The sequence below is a fragment of the Xiphophorus hellerii genome, chromosome 8 (genome assembly GCF_003331165.1).
Source record: "Xiphophorus hellerii strain 12219 chromosome 8, Xiphophorus_hellerii-4.1, whole genome shotgun sequence".
Lineage (NCBI taxonomy): Eukaryota > Metazoa > Chordata > Actinopteri > Cyprinodontiformes > Poeciliidae > Xiphophorus > Xiphophorus hellerii.
The window spans coordinates 19,882,667-19,899,081 of NC_045679.1; the positions used below are offsets into that span (position 1 = coordinate 19,882,667).

A 16,415-nucleotide genomic window follows, 5' to 3' on the forward strand; every position below is an offset into this window, starting at 1 on the left:
GGAGGCTGCTGATCATTGTGGCCTTCCAATTCTAAAAACTCTCTATAACTATTTAACTTAGTTCAGAAGCCATTACACAAATTGCTGAAAAATATTTTTCATTAAAGTAGCTGTTTTTCAATGGTTAAAAAAAAAGAAAAACATGATTTGTTTTAAAGCAGTAAACATTTTGGTTATTTTCACTTTTGTCATTAACTTTCATGTTTTCCTTGTTTGTTTGTTTTTCTGAATGAATGACCACACATCCACCAAGCAGCTGTGGTAAAATACTTTTATAGAGCATTAATCCATATCTGAAATAAAGCATCCAAGCAGCTCTGACACATACAGAACGCAATTCACCATTTTTATCAATTCACATATACTTTCTATGTAAGTATGTGGGATTTTGTTTGTATGTACATGTAGACACATGTAATATTTCATCAGTTACAGTATAATGAAAGTTTTAAATCGGGTCATAATTTTTTTTTAAATGTCACTTGATATAAAAGCTGGTGTGCTGACCCTCATTAGTCCATAAAAGAAAAATATCAGTCTCTTTCTCCCCTTCCCCATAAATTCTACTAATTTAACCTTTAATAAATATGCTCTCTTATCTGCTGTATTGCCCCTTTCTCCCCATACCTGGATAGTATATATTCTCTTTATGTCTCCTAATAGCTTCCTGACAATGAGTTATATGGCAGACTAAACTTTTGCATTTCCTTGAGTTCAGCATTTTTTCCCCATCCTGCACCTGGATCAAATTTGTAAGTGCTGAAGATGCATTAAAAAAAACAACAGAGACAACATGTGCAGTCCAGTGAAATCATTTCCATCATGTTTAACAGAAACAGATTAAAAACTGTTTCTCCCTCAGTGATTTGTTTGCATCTTAATCCTCCTGGTAGTTTCACAGTTTTTTTTACCCCCCCACAAATTTTTTATTTATTTATTTTTTGTAAAGAAGCGTGTGCGGTGCATTACAGTAACAAAATGTCTTTTTTTCCCCCATCCCCTGACGCTCAGAGGAACCAAAAGCACTTCTTCCGGTTCTTCTTGGTGGAGGCAGGGGGTCGCATTAGTTGTGGAGAGTCTTGTTGTTGAGGTGTTGTGGCCTGGGAGGTGGGAGTCTGTGGTGAGCCCTCTGGAGGGTCACCCACCTTCCAAGTTCGTACCACCTGCCCTTCTTGCAGACGGAAATCGTGCTCCACACTGAAAAGAGGATTTTTAAAAAAGAGTTAAATATCAGCATTTCTTTCTGTTGGTCACATGAAGCCGATAGAAAAAAACCCAAAAAAACATTAAAATAATCTTCTATAAACTTCCCCAGGATCAATTATACCTTAGAATTACAATTTTATATGGAAATGTGTTTCAAAAAATGCATACAGACAATGAAAAAAATTACATTGTTACTCAATGTCGCATATTTAGAAAACACTTATCCAAGAACATTAAAATCCCTCTCTGAGTCTCTCCCTTTGGGGTTGATGCACTTTTCTGTGCTTCCAATTTGTGTGAAAATATCTCTCTTCAAAAATAACTTACAGTACTGTAGAAGCATGTGTTTACAGCACTAGTTTATTATACACTATATTTCTCATGGGTTTTTGTGTTCAATCTCTCTAAAGGATTCATAGCTTGGTGCAGATTTTTTAATATATCTCGTTTTTTGTCCTTGCGAACATTTCTTCAAGTCTTGTTTCTGTTTTGTATAGCTCTTTGAAATGAACCTCTGCTCGAAAAACAACACTTAAGTAATTCTGAGTGGTGCTGAGTCATGATGCACAATGGAAAGTTTTTTTATTAGTGAGGTTCACCTTGATCAGGAAACTACTTCTGATGAAGAGTTGGGAAGAGCAAAATCTTTCAATACACATCCATTGGCACCAGTGGTAAAGATGTGTACAAATTCGAAAACAAATCCTTTTATCGAAGTAACAATCTGTCATTGAAAAAAAAGTGAAAATATAACCTTAACTTTAAGTGCATTTATTCAGTGTGTAAAAAGAAACCAGGTTTAATTTTTAATTAAAAAAAAAAAATTTTAAAGCCACCATTGCCACAATTAATGGGACCCCTACTGTCACCAATCCCCTTTTTGGATAGTTCTTAGTCATCTCATGCAACATTTCACAAGGCTGTAGAGAACAGAAGGATCTTTGACCATTTCTCCTAGTTGAACCTTTCTTGATCCTTACCACCTCTTTTAAATTAGTGGATGAGACTGACATGGCCATGACAGGTTTTATGTTTAAGCCATTTCTGTGTAGATTTGGCCGCATATTTCGGATTAATATTCTAACAATGTAATAACTCCTCATTTCCATTTCTTTTAAAATTTTAAAATTAAAACATTCTTGGTTTCTCTGGATTGATATTTAAAATCTCATGTAGTTACAAACATGCTATGCCGTGATCTAACAGGTTTCTAGAGATCTGTGGAAGAGAAGTAGTCAAACAGCATCCCACCTAGCAATGTAAACCTTTTTGTTGTAAACAAGAATCTAGAGATCTTTTGGAATAATGAATGACTGACACATGAATGGTGACACATCTCGACGGGGGACAACAAGCTAATGTAGCGCCCTATCAATAACTTACTCGTTGTTGACGATGAAGCAACAGCGATAAACATCAATCTCAAACTCCAGGGGGTCTTTGTCTGTGTGTCTAGGTGAGGTGGTTTTAGCTACTGAAAAGTTAAAACTTTTCAATCTCATTTGACTAAGTTAGAATATCGGTACCTACCATCATAACTTTAGATTTGTAATGGTAAGGCAGAAATAACTTTCCACCTGCATGCATTCTAGATTTTGTGAGCCCAAAGTCCCAATCTTTAGGATAGCTCACCAACACTAATCTTTGTTTTATTTTTCTGTAATTTTTTTTAACCAGAAAAATATTTTTTTATGGACACTGTGATGTCAAGATGCCATACTTATGCATTTCTCTAAAAGTAGAGATTTTTTTCTCTCTACTTTGCCCACTTAACAGTTTTTGGTGGCTAGAAAAATGTGGATCATCCTCCAGTCATTGTTTGACAAAGTTTCACTTTTAAAAAACACCTTAATAATTTTTCAAATTTGAAATATGAACAGGTTTTAGACAGTGGCCTCATCCTCGTAGTTATTTTCTGATTTATGAAAATCAACAAAATCTCTTCCAATGTAGAACTGTGCAACTGTGTTGCTCATGCGTGGCATGTCAAATCATCTTGTAACTCACAGAAACAAGCATTTCTTCATGTGTGATTTTACAATGTTAAAAATGAAATGTGAGTCTTTTCATACATCTAGTCAAAACAAACAAAATATCATGAAATAATAATAAAATCTATAAAATGTATTAATGACAATACATGCAAGTTTCCAAAGATTGCATACTCTGCAAGTTTTTTCTTCACAGGCACAAAAAAACAGCACATAAAGAGAGACCGCTGTGACATTCAGAAGTGTCTGGCACAATTTCACCTACTTTCAAGGTGTAAGGAGTGGGACACCTTGGATGTCTACTTGAAACAAAAGCCTTTTTTGAAAATCTAATTTAATCCGGATCCACCCCACCTCTAACCCTGCTTGCAAAATTCAGAAGACATGCTGGGTATCCTGAGGAAACCTGTTCGCTCTTTAAAATTGGGTGATGAGTCCCGCCCGTAGCTATGGTTGGGACACAACTCCAAATTGCTTTGATGTAAAGAGGAGATACTCGTTTAGAGAAAGGGAGCAGAAATTAGGTTATCTTAATGTTTTCCAAGTCATGCGGGGCTGAAAACAAAAGTAAAAAGAACATAGCCCATAACCAAACATCTTCTCAAAGAGGAGTAACAAAAGCTTATAAAAAAAAACCTGAAGTGCATAGAAAAACCTTTGGGATCAACCAATAACCATTGGGTAAACGTCTTATATTTAATGCATTCTGCCCCAATCCTAGTTTGTTAAAGTGCATTTCATATTTTCCTTATATTTCCTCAGTTCTGTGAGGTTTTTTTTAGAAATAAAGCACAAAAATGTGTCTACACGAAGCAGTTCCTAACTGATGTAAAGCTGACTTGACTGTTCAGCCGTATATCGTTCAATTGTAAGATAAACTGATATGTTTTAAAACCATATTGGTTTAAAAAGGAACCAAAACAATTTCCTCTGCTGGTTCAAAAAAAGATTGAACTCATTTTTGCCCAGAATCACATCTATTTATTCTAAGAATCTGGAATTGCAAATAGATGAGTGAGGTTACTGCTTTAAAACCTTTTTCGACATCAAGTTCTCAGAAGGGTTGAAATCTGGACTCTTCAATACATGAATGAAAATGAAGTGTGTTACACTCCCAGCAGTCTTCATTTACAGTTTAGGGCTGATCATTTCTGCATAAAACACATTTATATTGGTCAAATCTTGGAAAATAAAAAAGGGACGACATTGATTTCTGAATAATTTAGAGCGTTTTAAAACCTTGCTTTTTTTTCCCAACTGTATTTCTATTTCGTAACACTTTTTGAAACTTATGTCTGCTTGAAAAACAACACAAATAATTGTGAGTGGAGCCGAGTCATGATGGACAATGGAGAGTTCTCATATTAGAAAAGTTCACCTTGATCAAGAAGCCTATTCTGAAGAAGATGTGGGAAAGAGCATGGAGTCATGACATAGCTTAGATGCACGTGTGTTGCTTTTTCCGTATGTTCCTTATAACGGGTGTGTGTTTGTGTGTATTGGAATATAATTCCAAGTTTTTCTCTTTTTTACCGATGAAGCAAATGTATGTGTTTATACTGAAGTGCACCAAATGTTGTTTGTTAGAAAGTTTGCTGCTTTTCAATAGATACAGTGGCATTTGTCACTATCCCAGTTTATTTGCTTAATTTACTGTTTGGTCCTTTTAAAAGAAAACACACTTTCTTTACATCTCTTTTTTAAATTAAATAATTGAGGTCACAAGAGCAGTCAACTTTATTTTAATTTTTTAGGAAATAAAATGCCAAACCTAAAGGGAAACAATCATTCTTTGTCTAGTCTGAAAAGTTTGAGATCCACTGTTTTAGGAAAACAATCTTTTTTCAATCTTGATCTGAGGTTAAATATTGATCTTTTAATTGGATTGTTTTAGGATTTTAAAGCTGTCTAATCTAGTTTTTTTGTTCTTCTGGCTAATGATTACTACACTACGTCACCTCTTTATTTTTTTGTTCTGCATCAGGCAATTAGTGAGTATTTAAGTCATTATTGATAGTTGCATGTTTGCTTGACAAAGACTAATTTTGCAATCCATTCAATACTGAGTTGCATCACTTTTCAAAGGGTGAGATGGATCCTCAAGTGGGGAAAACCAGTGAAAGACACTGATGAATCCACATCTGGTACCTTCTACAGTCCATAATGAAGACTTTGAAGAAGAAAATCAAGTGCAGAGAGGCTGAATATCATCGACTAGTTCCAACAGCAGAGATTCTGGGGTTGCAGTCGACGCAGACACCAAAAGAACAAGTCAGCAAGGTGCACTGATAGTCACGTGGCACCATAGCTTTGGGGCTTCACTGACAAAATGAGATGTGAGCTCTGATGCGCTGCCTTGGAAGCCATCAGTAAAAGGTAAGCAATAATAAACGAATGCATCTGCAACACAGGAAGAGGAAAATATCAGCTTGCTGACTTAGTTTTGCCAGCAGTTACATGTTTAGTAAGCATTCCCCCTATTAGTGGATTCTTCTTTCCTCTTTTCCTTTTTTATTCACTTTTCTTCCCTGCTATTTTTGCTTATTATGCAGTGGCCTAGTTAGCTGGTGTTTCTCATCACAGCGCAGATGCTGGAAATATAGAGGACTCCCTCGGCAACGATACAAGGGAAGAAATGTTGCAGAGGAAGCAACGAGGACGGAGCTCAGCAGTAGGAACTGAAGTTTTTAAAGCAAGAACAATGAGGACGTTCACATTCACATCCATCTCGCTCCACAACTCCCACACCCGCAGTCACTCAACCACTTTACTACGGATGCCCACTGCTACTCTAATGCGCAGCAAACCTAATGAAACCTCGAACTTCAGAGAGCGGCACGATACGAGCAGAGTGGATGTGGACAAAGTAAACAGTGGGAAAGTGTGTGGGTTCAAAGAGCAGTGGAGAGGATTTCTTCCCTTTGCAATATTTACAGCAGGTGAGGGGAGTTGGGGGGCGGGGAGGAGAGACGTTCAGCTAAACTCCAGTCTGGCAGTCAGGACTCCTTCACAGTGGAAAAAATAAAAAATAAAAAATCCTCCAAAGCTGTGTCAAATGAGGGAACAGTGTGTGGGAAAACAAGTCATGGAAGTTATCTGTGGGGTTGTGCTGCAATGAAATAACCCAAATAAATAAAATATACCATTCTGTCATCTTCACTGCCACTCTATTTGTGCCTCTACACACCCCGGCTCCCTGAAGATCTCCTCTGTGACTCGTCCCCTGCCTCTACTGTGTTCTCTCTTTGTGAAAATGAATAGCCTCGGACCATGGTAATGTGTGATCAAGGCACAGGGGCTCCGCGGGGGTCTGGGGGTTGGGGGTGGGTGGTGGGGGTGCTTCCTACCCTCAGCCAGAACTATCTACTCACTGAGTTCACAAACTGTGGCAGGCAGGAAGCTGTGAACCTTACATAGGTCTCCCCACTGCTCCTCTTTAGAGCGCTGCTCACATCTCTGATTTTTTTGCTCCGGGCTTTCCACAAACTCAAGTCCTGCCTGCGGGCAAGTTAGCTGTGCAAATCATGCAACCTGGTATTTTAGATGCAGACGTACCATGATCCAAAACATAAACAACATTCATCCAAAGGGGATATAACAGTAATGTTTAACATTAATGAATGAAACAAAGGAATTTTTTTAAATGAATTTCTTTTTCAGTATATATATATATAGATATATATATATATACTGGAATATACTTTTTTTCTTTCTTTTTTAAGAATTAAACATTTAATGGGACGTCTTAATACTTTCACATGACTAGAGATTGCTCAGCCAAAATGTAAATAATTTATATTTGAGATTAACTTCGATAGATCATGAGAATGAATGGTTTATGAGTCTTAATCTCTCTCTTTAACAGCTTAGTGTTGCTGCACATTCAAGATCTTTGGCAAACAGAATATGTCACCAGCTTTTAGCTCCTGATTGCTTAGACCGACCTTTCATCAGTGTTTGGTAATACTCAACACTGTTATGTAAGCTAGCTTCTTATTTTTTGTTTGTAAAGCTAGCTCAAATGGGAGGATTATGCAAGATTCAAGGTAAAGAACACAGAAAAAAAAAATGCAACATTACATGTGAATCTCAGAATCCATCTTTTTTTAGTTGAAAGAAACTTCCTTTTAAATGCTCTAGAGGTTGCATAACCCTGAATAAATTAAAAATAAAAACTTTTGTATGGATATATTATCAGGAGTTATATGTTTTGTTTTTTTAAAAAACATGTAACTTATATTTGGATTTTGGCATTTAGGCACACCAGCTGGAACAGATGAACATAAATAGTTGGAATAAATCTGATCAAACATAATCAATACCAAACATTATACTTTAAAGTGCTTCATTGGACTTGAGCTAATTAACTTTTCCAAGACACCTTCTCTCTAATATTCATAAATATGCCACTTGAGTTATAATATTATCTCATTATTCTGGCTGTTTCTCAGTCCTTAAAAAAACTGTGTGGGAGATTTAGCCATAAAATTTAGCCATAAAACTTTCAGACTTAGTTTGTTTTTTTCTTTCTTCACTTCTCTGGTCATTACATCTTTACTCAATCATTAACATGGAAGCAAATTCACCCACATCCTGGATCATTTGTGACTTCCTGTGTGCTGGTATATTTCTCTTCACAAACCTAATAATAATCTCATTTATTCTCATGCCCTTGCTCCTTCGTCTATCAACTCCTCTGCTATTCTGCAATTCCTGGGGATGTGCACACCTCCAACCAAGCTGTCAATTTGGCAAACTATTTTTCAATATATTTTTTTACAAGCCTCAATGAATTAAAACCAGCTTTTAGAGAAGTCGTGCACAGAGACTCTCTGAGCAAAATACATGAAATGTGATGGTAATGATTGTGGTTGCAACAACAGTTTTGTCAATTCATTGTTTTTCATGGTTCGTAAAATGATAAGTTGTAATTAGAAATTTTACTAATTGGTAATTGGGATAGAAAAAGTTCAATCTTTGCATTATCCCTCAGTCACTTTCCTAAACTCAAGTAAATGCTGCCAGTTCATCAAATGTATTAAGAGGTTGTTTGGCTGAAAACATGTAGACTCCATACATGAATATTGGTCACGTACCATGATGTGGCAAGGACTTGCTCTATTGTTTCTGTGCTCTGACACAAATCTGCATTTGAGTATAAAAATTAAAGTGAGTCCAAAGTCAACCCTCATTAGCAGAAGTTTGTTGCTATTCAAGTCAATGGCATGCTACCTTTTTCCTACCGAGTGTCCTTACCTTGTTCATTTTAGTCTATCCTTGGAGATTTAAAGCACAAGCCTCGATTTGGTTGCAGTTGTTCAGTTTGGGAGACAGTGACCTTGCCCAGGAGCTTTACAGCGCCACATCTCAACAGGGGCTTGAATCAGCAGATTTGTGGCTACGCCACACTATGAAATTCAAGGTTGTTTGTTTATTGTCATTCAGTTAATTAAAGGTAAACAAACAAGCGAGAGAATTAGCTTCACCGTTTGAGATGAACAACTTTACGTTAGCGGTTGAATTTGTATCGGCGAAGCTGCTGCTTGTGTTGGTTTGTCACTGTGCAGCCGGCAGAAAATATACGATACCTGCAGCACACTGCACTTTGTGTAAATTAGGATGTTAGAAAAAGTCAGAATGGATTTGGGCTACTGTTTGACTAGATGAAAATGATATTTTAAAACTGTATTTCAGACACAGTAACCGGGCAGGGCCTCATCTCTTTTTTATACTTCCATCCATAAAACATTCATTCAGCGGCACCAGCAGGAGATCATCATTTCTCCTCCGTCTCTCATTCTATGAAGAGAGAGTTTCAGCTGAAACATAGTAGGGCAGAGGCAATCAACATGAAATATCTTTCCAATTTTCTCTTCCACCATATAGGCTGAACATCCTTGGGGAAAAAAGAGCTTTGCATCTCCTCAGAAGAGCTTTCAGTCTCTGTTAGGATCCGTGACTGTAGATCATGACATGTTTTTACTCTCTGAAATTCCATACCCTGCTTACATCCTAACACTCAAATTATTTGTTCCCTCCTCATACTTTTGCATTAGAAAACTAGCCACAGAAAACAAAGTTGGAGCGTTAGGGTTTAATAATGAGTTATTCGTCAGTGATGGAGTCTCCTTGAGCAAGATGCAAGAGTCAGACTGCTTCTAATTCGCTTATCAGATTGTACTGACTTAAAGAATGCATTGGATAAAATGAGGAAATGTTTTCTACTGGAGGAAATCGTCACCAAACAGGCTGAGATTCTCTCTAACTGATGTCCTTTCCCTGGCCTTATTTTTCCACATTTAATCTCTTTGCTGATCTTCTGCAATTTAAAATCACAAAGTTCCAAGGTGGAATTGTCTTTGGTGTTGCATGTAAACTTATTTTATTACATTTTTTTTTTCAGGCAAACCTTGTAGAAAGATTCCCGCATAATCACATCCTAACATATTCCAAAATCATCTATCTAAAAGTTTGGAAGGCATCCTTACACATCCCCAATCCACAACAACTTGCTTCTTTCAATCCAAAGTAACTCTGTATCTACCATTTTTTGTTCTTTGTTTGAGGCACTCAGTTTCTCCCAGGATACCTTTTTATTTTCTAAAAGGTCATGCGTGTTTCTGCTTTGCTCTATTAAAGGCTAACACAGATAAAGACAAAAAAGAATTTCAGAAAGGCTAATTGAGAGAAAATAATTAACTTGACATGCATGTTTCTGACTGATAGAGAAAGTTGGGGGTGTGAATGGTGAGGCCGTGGTGCAATACTTATTTCCTTCATACTCTCCCAACTCTCTTTCTTGTTTCTGCGGATGAGCTGCTTCCTGACAGGCAGCGAGTAAGATGATAAAAATCATTTCTGACATGAGGTCAGTAATCCCCAGTTCTCCAAACGGAGGTATCTTCTGTTTACTGCTCTTCTACCTCTATATCACCCACCATATGTCTACTGACCCAGCTGTCACACTTCTGAAATTTACCTGCATTTATTCAAATGACAACAAGTCTACATGAGGCTGTAAGCTCAACCTGAAGGTAAATTTACTGCAGGTATATTTGCTGGAGACTTTTGGGACAGTAGTGACTCTCTATAGGAACGCATTTACTACGAACTCCCTCATGTCCAGCAGCAGCCAAGCCGCCAAATTTAGCGTCCAGGGTAAAGTCTTTAAATGTGAAGTGAGAGTCTAACATCAACTCTAAACTCAAACAAAGGATTTGCTTCTGATTGCAACAGAGAAAGTGTGGCCTACCACAAGTGCTTTTAATTTAGACATTGTAAAATGCAGTGATTAAATCATTCGCACATCCATTATGGTCTCGTTTGGAACAGCAACGCAGCAAGACTGAAAGACACTGCCGCGTATTTAAAGGAGTGCTTTATGTATGCAGAAAAAAAGCATAGAAGGCAGGAAAAATCATTGATGACCTCCAACATGCAGGATTCAAACGTTCATGGCAGTTTCCAATATGACAGGAATATAACTTTTTTAACATGTTAAAAAAATGTCGATAGTCTACAAAAGCAACTGGAATGACATTTTCACCAGGTGTCTGTAACATCCCCAGAAATCTGCATGTGCAGATACCAAAACTAATAGGTCCATAAATTAGGACATGCTAAATACAGTGGAACAATAAACAGGAGAGGAAAATAATCATAAGGGTTCTCTAAAATTCATGCACTACTCACAGGAAGAGAAAGAGGTGGGATTAGCAAGTGCTATTGTTTCAAAGTAAATAAATGTGTTCAGCCATGCCATGTGTGCATGGTCACCACAAAGGACTTCACTGCAGAAGAAGAAGAAGCCAGGTGAAACTTGTTAAAAGTTTCCTCTGAAACATTTGGGCCAGCCAATGAATTGGTAGATATTGAATAAAACAATATCAGGCAGGCTTTAGCATTTAAACACCGAATTTAAATCGCAGGAATAACCTGCTGAGGACTGACTTCATCCGATTATCCACTGGATCCTGACTGAAGATAGACGGACAAATGGACAGACGGACGCACGGATGTAATGAAATACATCTCGTGATGACAGCCTCAAGAAGCTAATATAAACTTTCGTTAATTAAGTTGTTATCCTGAAGAATTACATCACATCTAAAGATCATGAGATAATTAAAGCAGCATCTCAAACATGACACCCAGTCAGCATAACAAAGTTTTGTTGAAACACCATCAATCCCTGTGTACCCACCGAGTTATCAGATGAGTTTTCATCGAGCTCAAAGGGCCGTAATTTATCAAGCTCAAAGGGCCCAGAAAGAAATCTAATTAAACATCTGAAGATAGAGGACTTCACAAACATGATAGTGGACTCCGGCAAGTAGCACCAGAGATGGATTTCCATGATAGACTGAGAACAGCTTGGCTGGAAGACACCGTGGAGCGGAGGTTGATTTCATTACATTTCTTCTCATCCGTACGAGTAAATGACGCAAACCGCTGTTTGCTTAAAAAGACGAGACGAAGGACCTGAAAGGTTTGAGATCAAAGAAAATCCCCCGCTTTGTAAATAAACAGGCCAAGAAAGGAATGCTAAGGAAGCCGAGCATAAGGGTTGAGGAAGAAAAGGCAGATGTAGGCCAGCAGCTTACTGCCCATTCAGAGTACCTGCACTGGCTGGAGGACCGACCTGCTCCTGCATTTCAGCGCTCAGTCTCTTGTGTCATCTGGAGAGCTCACATGACGAAAAAAAGGAAACGGGTGGAGGAGGGGTGTACAAAGTGCATAAATGAGACAAGATTGCATACTCTGAACAAGAAGCCAGGGGGGAGCCTCGCAGTCGTGAGCATCCAGGGTCTGTTGAAAGGGATAAAAAAAAGCCTGTTTGCTATGAATTCCCTTTCATGACTTGTTTACTTTAGGAGGTGGCTGAGCTCACATGCTGCTATTGTCTAAATGCCTTTGTCGGGGGCTGCTGTGTGCATCTGATTATCTAACGTGGCGTTTTAGTAGAAACAGTAGCTGAGACAGATATGCAAGGACAATGTCACGCTCTTGTAAGAGTTACCATGAACTTGTTCAAATATTTTTCTCATTTTCTTTGGATGTGCCTGCATGTGCATCACCTGTCAGAATCATGGTCTGCTCACATTCTGGCTTACTTTCAATCCCGACTGCCTCAGATAAAGGCAGCTAGTGACACTTGAGATTTAGAGAACAAATCTGAGTTCAGTCTAGTCTTGTTTGCCATAAAAGTGCAACAAATTTATTGATGGAACCTGACTTAATGTCGTGTTTTGACTGTTGATTCTATGTTGCATTGTGTTTCTGTGTTTGATATGATGTAAAGCACTTTGAAATGCCTTGCTGCTGTAATAGGCTATACAAATAAAATTTGATTGATTGATTGATTGAACAAACCTGCAAGAAAGAAAACTGAATCTGGAAGACTGAAAACTATTCTAGTGAAAAACGCATTGAATGGTCGGTGTGACTTGACAAAAAACTATACAAATTTAATTTATTTACCACTTCAGTCCTTAATTAATAATGATGAGGGGGAAAAAATAAGTTATTTAAGTATAAAGTGACTTTTTAATGCAACATAAACTATTGATTTATTGGTTTTTAAATGCCACTTGAAACATAAAGTGCTGACTTCCATCTGTGATTTATTAGCGAATACTTTGAGAAGGGGCGCTTTAACAGTAAATCTTTTCCATGTCCACAGTTTGCAGACACAGCACTGTTTCTGGACTGCTGAGCAGGAAACTTTGAACCAGGATGGTTAATCAAGCCTTCTTTTGTGTGTGAAGAATCCCAGCACAAGTAATTTTGTTACAGTTGTGTTCGGTGTAAATCTCAAAACTACCACACGGTATTTTCAGTGCAGGAGAAAAAAAAAAATAGTGTGGATTTTTGTTGACTTTTAATGAGAAAAACATTTACTTTTGAGCTCCCCTGGGGCTGCTGCAACCCAAATTTAGCTCAGCATATGTGTCGAGGTGTGCTTCCCCAGTCTGTCCCAACATTCTAGCCAGGATTTTCCCTCGGCAACCGCCCACGATCGATATTCACCCAGAGCTCAGCAAGCGGGCAAAACAAAAGAACTGCACACCTTCCCTGTTTATTGCAAAAGTTGATTCACTGCTTTTTTTTGTTTGTTTTGTTTTTGTTTTTTTAGAATATTGCGATGTCGAAGCAAAGGAGCAGCAAGTCAGCTGAAGTGAATTAGAAAAAAAAAAGCAAAAGGTGCTGGCTGGCTGCACACAGCGAGGTATTGAGTGACGGCTGCTGGAGCGGAAGGCTCTGACGGATGAGTGGCTGTTGAGGAGATGTGACAGAAAGAGGTGTGACGGCATGATGGCAGTTTGCCACCTGAAAAAAAAAACAACTACAAGATAGCATCAATCATTCCCATTTCCTTCTAGGACCACTGATGAGCATAGACTAACACACTGGGGCTCTCCTCACTGTTTTCTGTGAATGAGTATGTGTGGTTTGGTTTCACCTCTTCCAGCTTTTTCAGATGCCACAAAGTTAAAGGGCTACTGTGAGTTAGGTTTCCAGGGAGCCACTGCATAGGTATGGAAGGAGTGAGGGTTTTAGGAACCTGATTTCAAGTCTGTCACATGCAATATTTACTCTAGATATTATGATGCATCTTATGAAAATCCCGCAAAACTATAAGCAAGCTGCAACAACAAAGCTGACCTTTATAAACCCACAAGAGACGGAATTTTGAGACGCACTGATAATATATGAGAGTCAGGAGCAAATATATATTATAGGGTAAAATTAGAGATCCGTGTTACAATGCTTTATATAAGCAACTAGCAAAGCTCTGGAGATGATAAAGACTTCATAATACCATGAAAAGATTTCTTTAAACAACCAGCACCTGCCTTTCTTAAGGCCTGGGAACTCATAATGTCCAGCTGCTGAACTGGACAATTTGCAATGATAGTCCACAACAATCCAAATTTCTGCTTTGAGTTTTATCTTATATATTCACCACAGCATCACCATACTGGCTTAGTAGCAGAACCACTGCTTTGCAGCTTGTACTAAGTATTTTAGGCCCCAACATTACAAATATGTCCAGTTAGATGTTGCTGTAGTACTTATTAAAAACAAAAAACACAACTGTCTCTTATAGTGGATGCACATACTGACTGTTTCTGGTAGGTCATCTTAAAATCATCCTCATGTAATGGCCATGCTCCTAGGTCTCTGTCTCCAAGGGCAACACATTCTGTGTATACACACTCGATCAGCAACTCAACAACTAGCAAGGCAGCTTCTCCTTTATAACGCAGTGTTTTTTAATCGCCTGTACATCATCAACAAGGATTCTGATCTCTAGAACAATTCAAAACATTTGATAGTTGTGCATGCAGTCTAAAATAAACTTACTATAGTCTAAGCTAAAAGCAGTGCCAAAATATCTATTCTACTGTAAAATTTTTAAAATTAATGAAATAAAATCTGTATTTTAACTTTGTACTGGTTAATGATTCCAAAGTCGGAGAAAAAAACAAGCTGGTTTCAGATTTGGATAAAGATACTAAGCAAAATCCCAACTCAAATATAGCGTTGTAACTCTCAACACCTAAACTTTGATGATGTTTACCCAGACCAATGAAAGGGCTACTACAGTTTAAGTAACATTCACCCATTCTCCAGGACAGGCAATCTGTAAGAAATGTAGAGTTTTGTGTTTTGCCCAAAGACACTTCAACACGAGGCAGGAAGTGACTTTCCAAACAACAACTTCATGCCTTCATGAAATGCTGGTGCATTTCTTTGAAAACTATTTCATTTCACTACAAAATAAAATGGGATGAAGAAGTGTGCACTTTTACTGCTACTTAATCGACAGAAGCACTACTCAAATGTTTCAGCAATAACATTACTTAATTTTATTCCATGCTGTGCATAAAATCAATCTCTAATGAAGAATTATTTAACACTGATACACTTATTGATGAGGATTCTTCAGGTTGGTTGAAAACAATGTACTATGAGTTACTTTCTGATCAATACGGCTCAAGTTTATTCAGCCACTCATTGAGTGTGTACATTAAATTGAACATTAATCTCCCCATAATTAAGTACATCAAAATCAATATGACATATTCTGCCCTGATGCAGTACAGTCCAGAATTTTACATCCCTTTATCCTACTGCACACACACTATTAAACTACGGCACATCAAAGCACCACAATATGTGCTCTAATACACAATATGTGCTCTAATACAGGACAAAATAAGAAACAATGCAACCCAAGCTATGTTGGGTTATACTAGAACAGTAGTTCCCAAAGATTTCCTGGGCCCCCCTATGGATTACAATAAAATCCCCCCCAAAAAAGAAAAAAAAATCAACTGGGCACACACATCGCTCCACCAGACATAAACCTATACACATATTTTGTTTTCAAACTCCACTGAAGTTTATTTCACACTTCAGGTTGCAACAAAACAAACTACAAACCATGTTTGCAGTGAAACACTTTTGTGTAACAGTTTTTTTTTTTTTCATTCATCCATACCGCTGCCTGTGCCCCCCTGCAATGGTACTGTGCCCCCCCTAGGGAGCGCGCCCCACACTTTGGGAACCACTGTACTAGAAGAAAATATGCAAGGCCATAAAAAGGATTTCAAAAGTAGATTCTTTCTAGAAACCTACTCTATATTGATTTCGTTTTACTTCCCGGAAATTCAAAAGTGTTAATAACTGGCCTGGGACGCATTATTCCTTAATAAATTCAGGAGCCCTCAGTTTTTGGACCTCTATTGCAGAGTAAGGCAGCAGACGCTATTAGTAAGTTGAAAAGAAATCTCAGGTTCGGATTCAGCATTTAATATCCCATTTATTGATCGCCTCTGATAATGACAGAGGCTCAGCGCCAAGCAGGAGGAGATTGAGAGTGGCTGCATGGTGAATGAGCTTCGGGGATCTAATTTAGCCGTGAATGTGATTCGAGTGTGATTAGTATTTATATGACACATCATCCACATTAGGAACTGCTTTCCTGTTCCACATGCCACTCTTGATCTTCCTCTCCCCTCCCTGTTCAGAAGACAAGGCACAACGGTGATAGGAACCATCTGGCTCTCTGCTGCTGGCACGAGTTCGGCTCAGTGATTATTGCCAAACAGCATGAACAAGGGTTTTCACTCTCCCTCGCTCCTTGGTGTGTCTCCCTCTTCTTCTGTTTCACACCCAGCACTATTTCTCTCGTCGCCTAAGCAAAAACAA

At 38.1% G+C, this 16,415-nt stretch overlaps 1 protein-coding gene across 6 annotated transcripts in view; it reads right to left on the minus strand.

The window, feature by feature from the left end:
* Positions 1–257: 257 nt before the first annotated feature.
* The window catches only part of LOC116724250 (proline-rich protein 36), a 58,289-nt gene continuing 42,131 nt past the window's right edge, over positions 258–16,415 (minus strand). For all 6 annotated transcript variants that reach the window (XR_004340127.1, XR_004340126.1, XM_032569778.1 and 3 more), the window contains one exon: positions 258–1,197. Coding sequence is in view for 4 of the 6 variants with exons in the window: in XM_032569778.1 (XP_032425669.1) it covers positions 1,008–1,197 (190 nt within the window). In the remaining 2 variants the exon portion in view is untranslated. The remainder of the gene's footprint in view (positions 1,198–16,415) is intronic.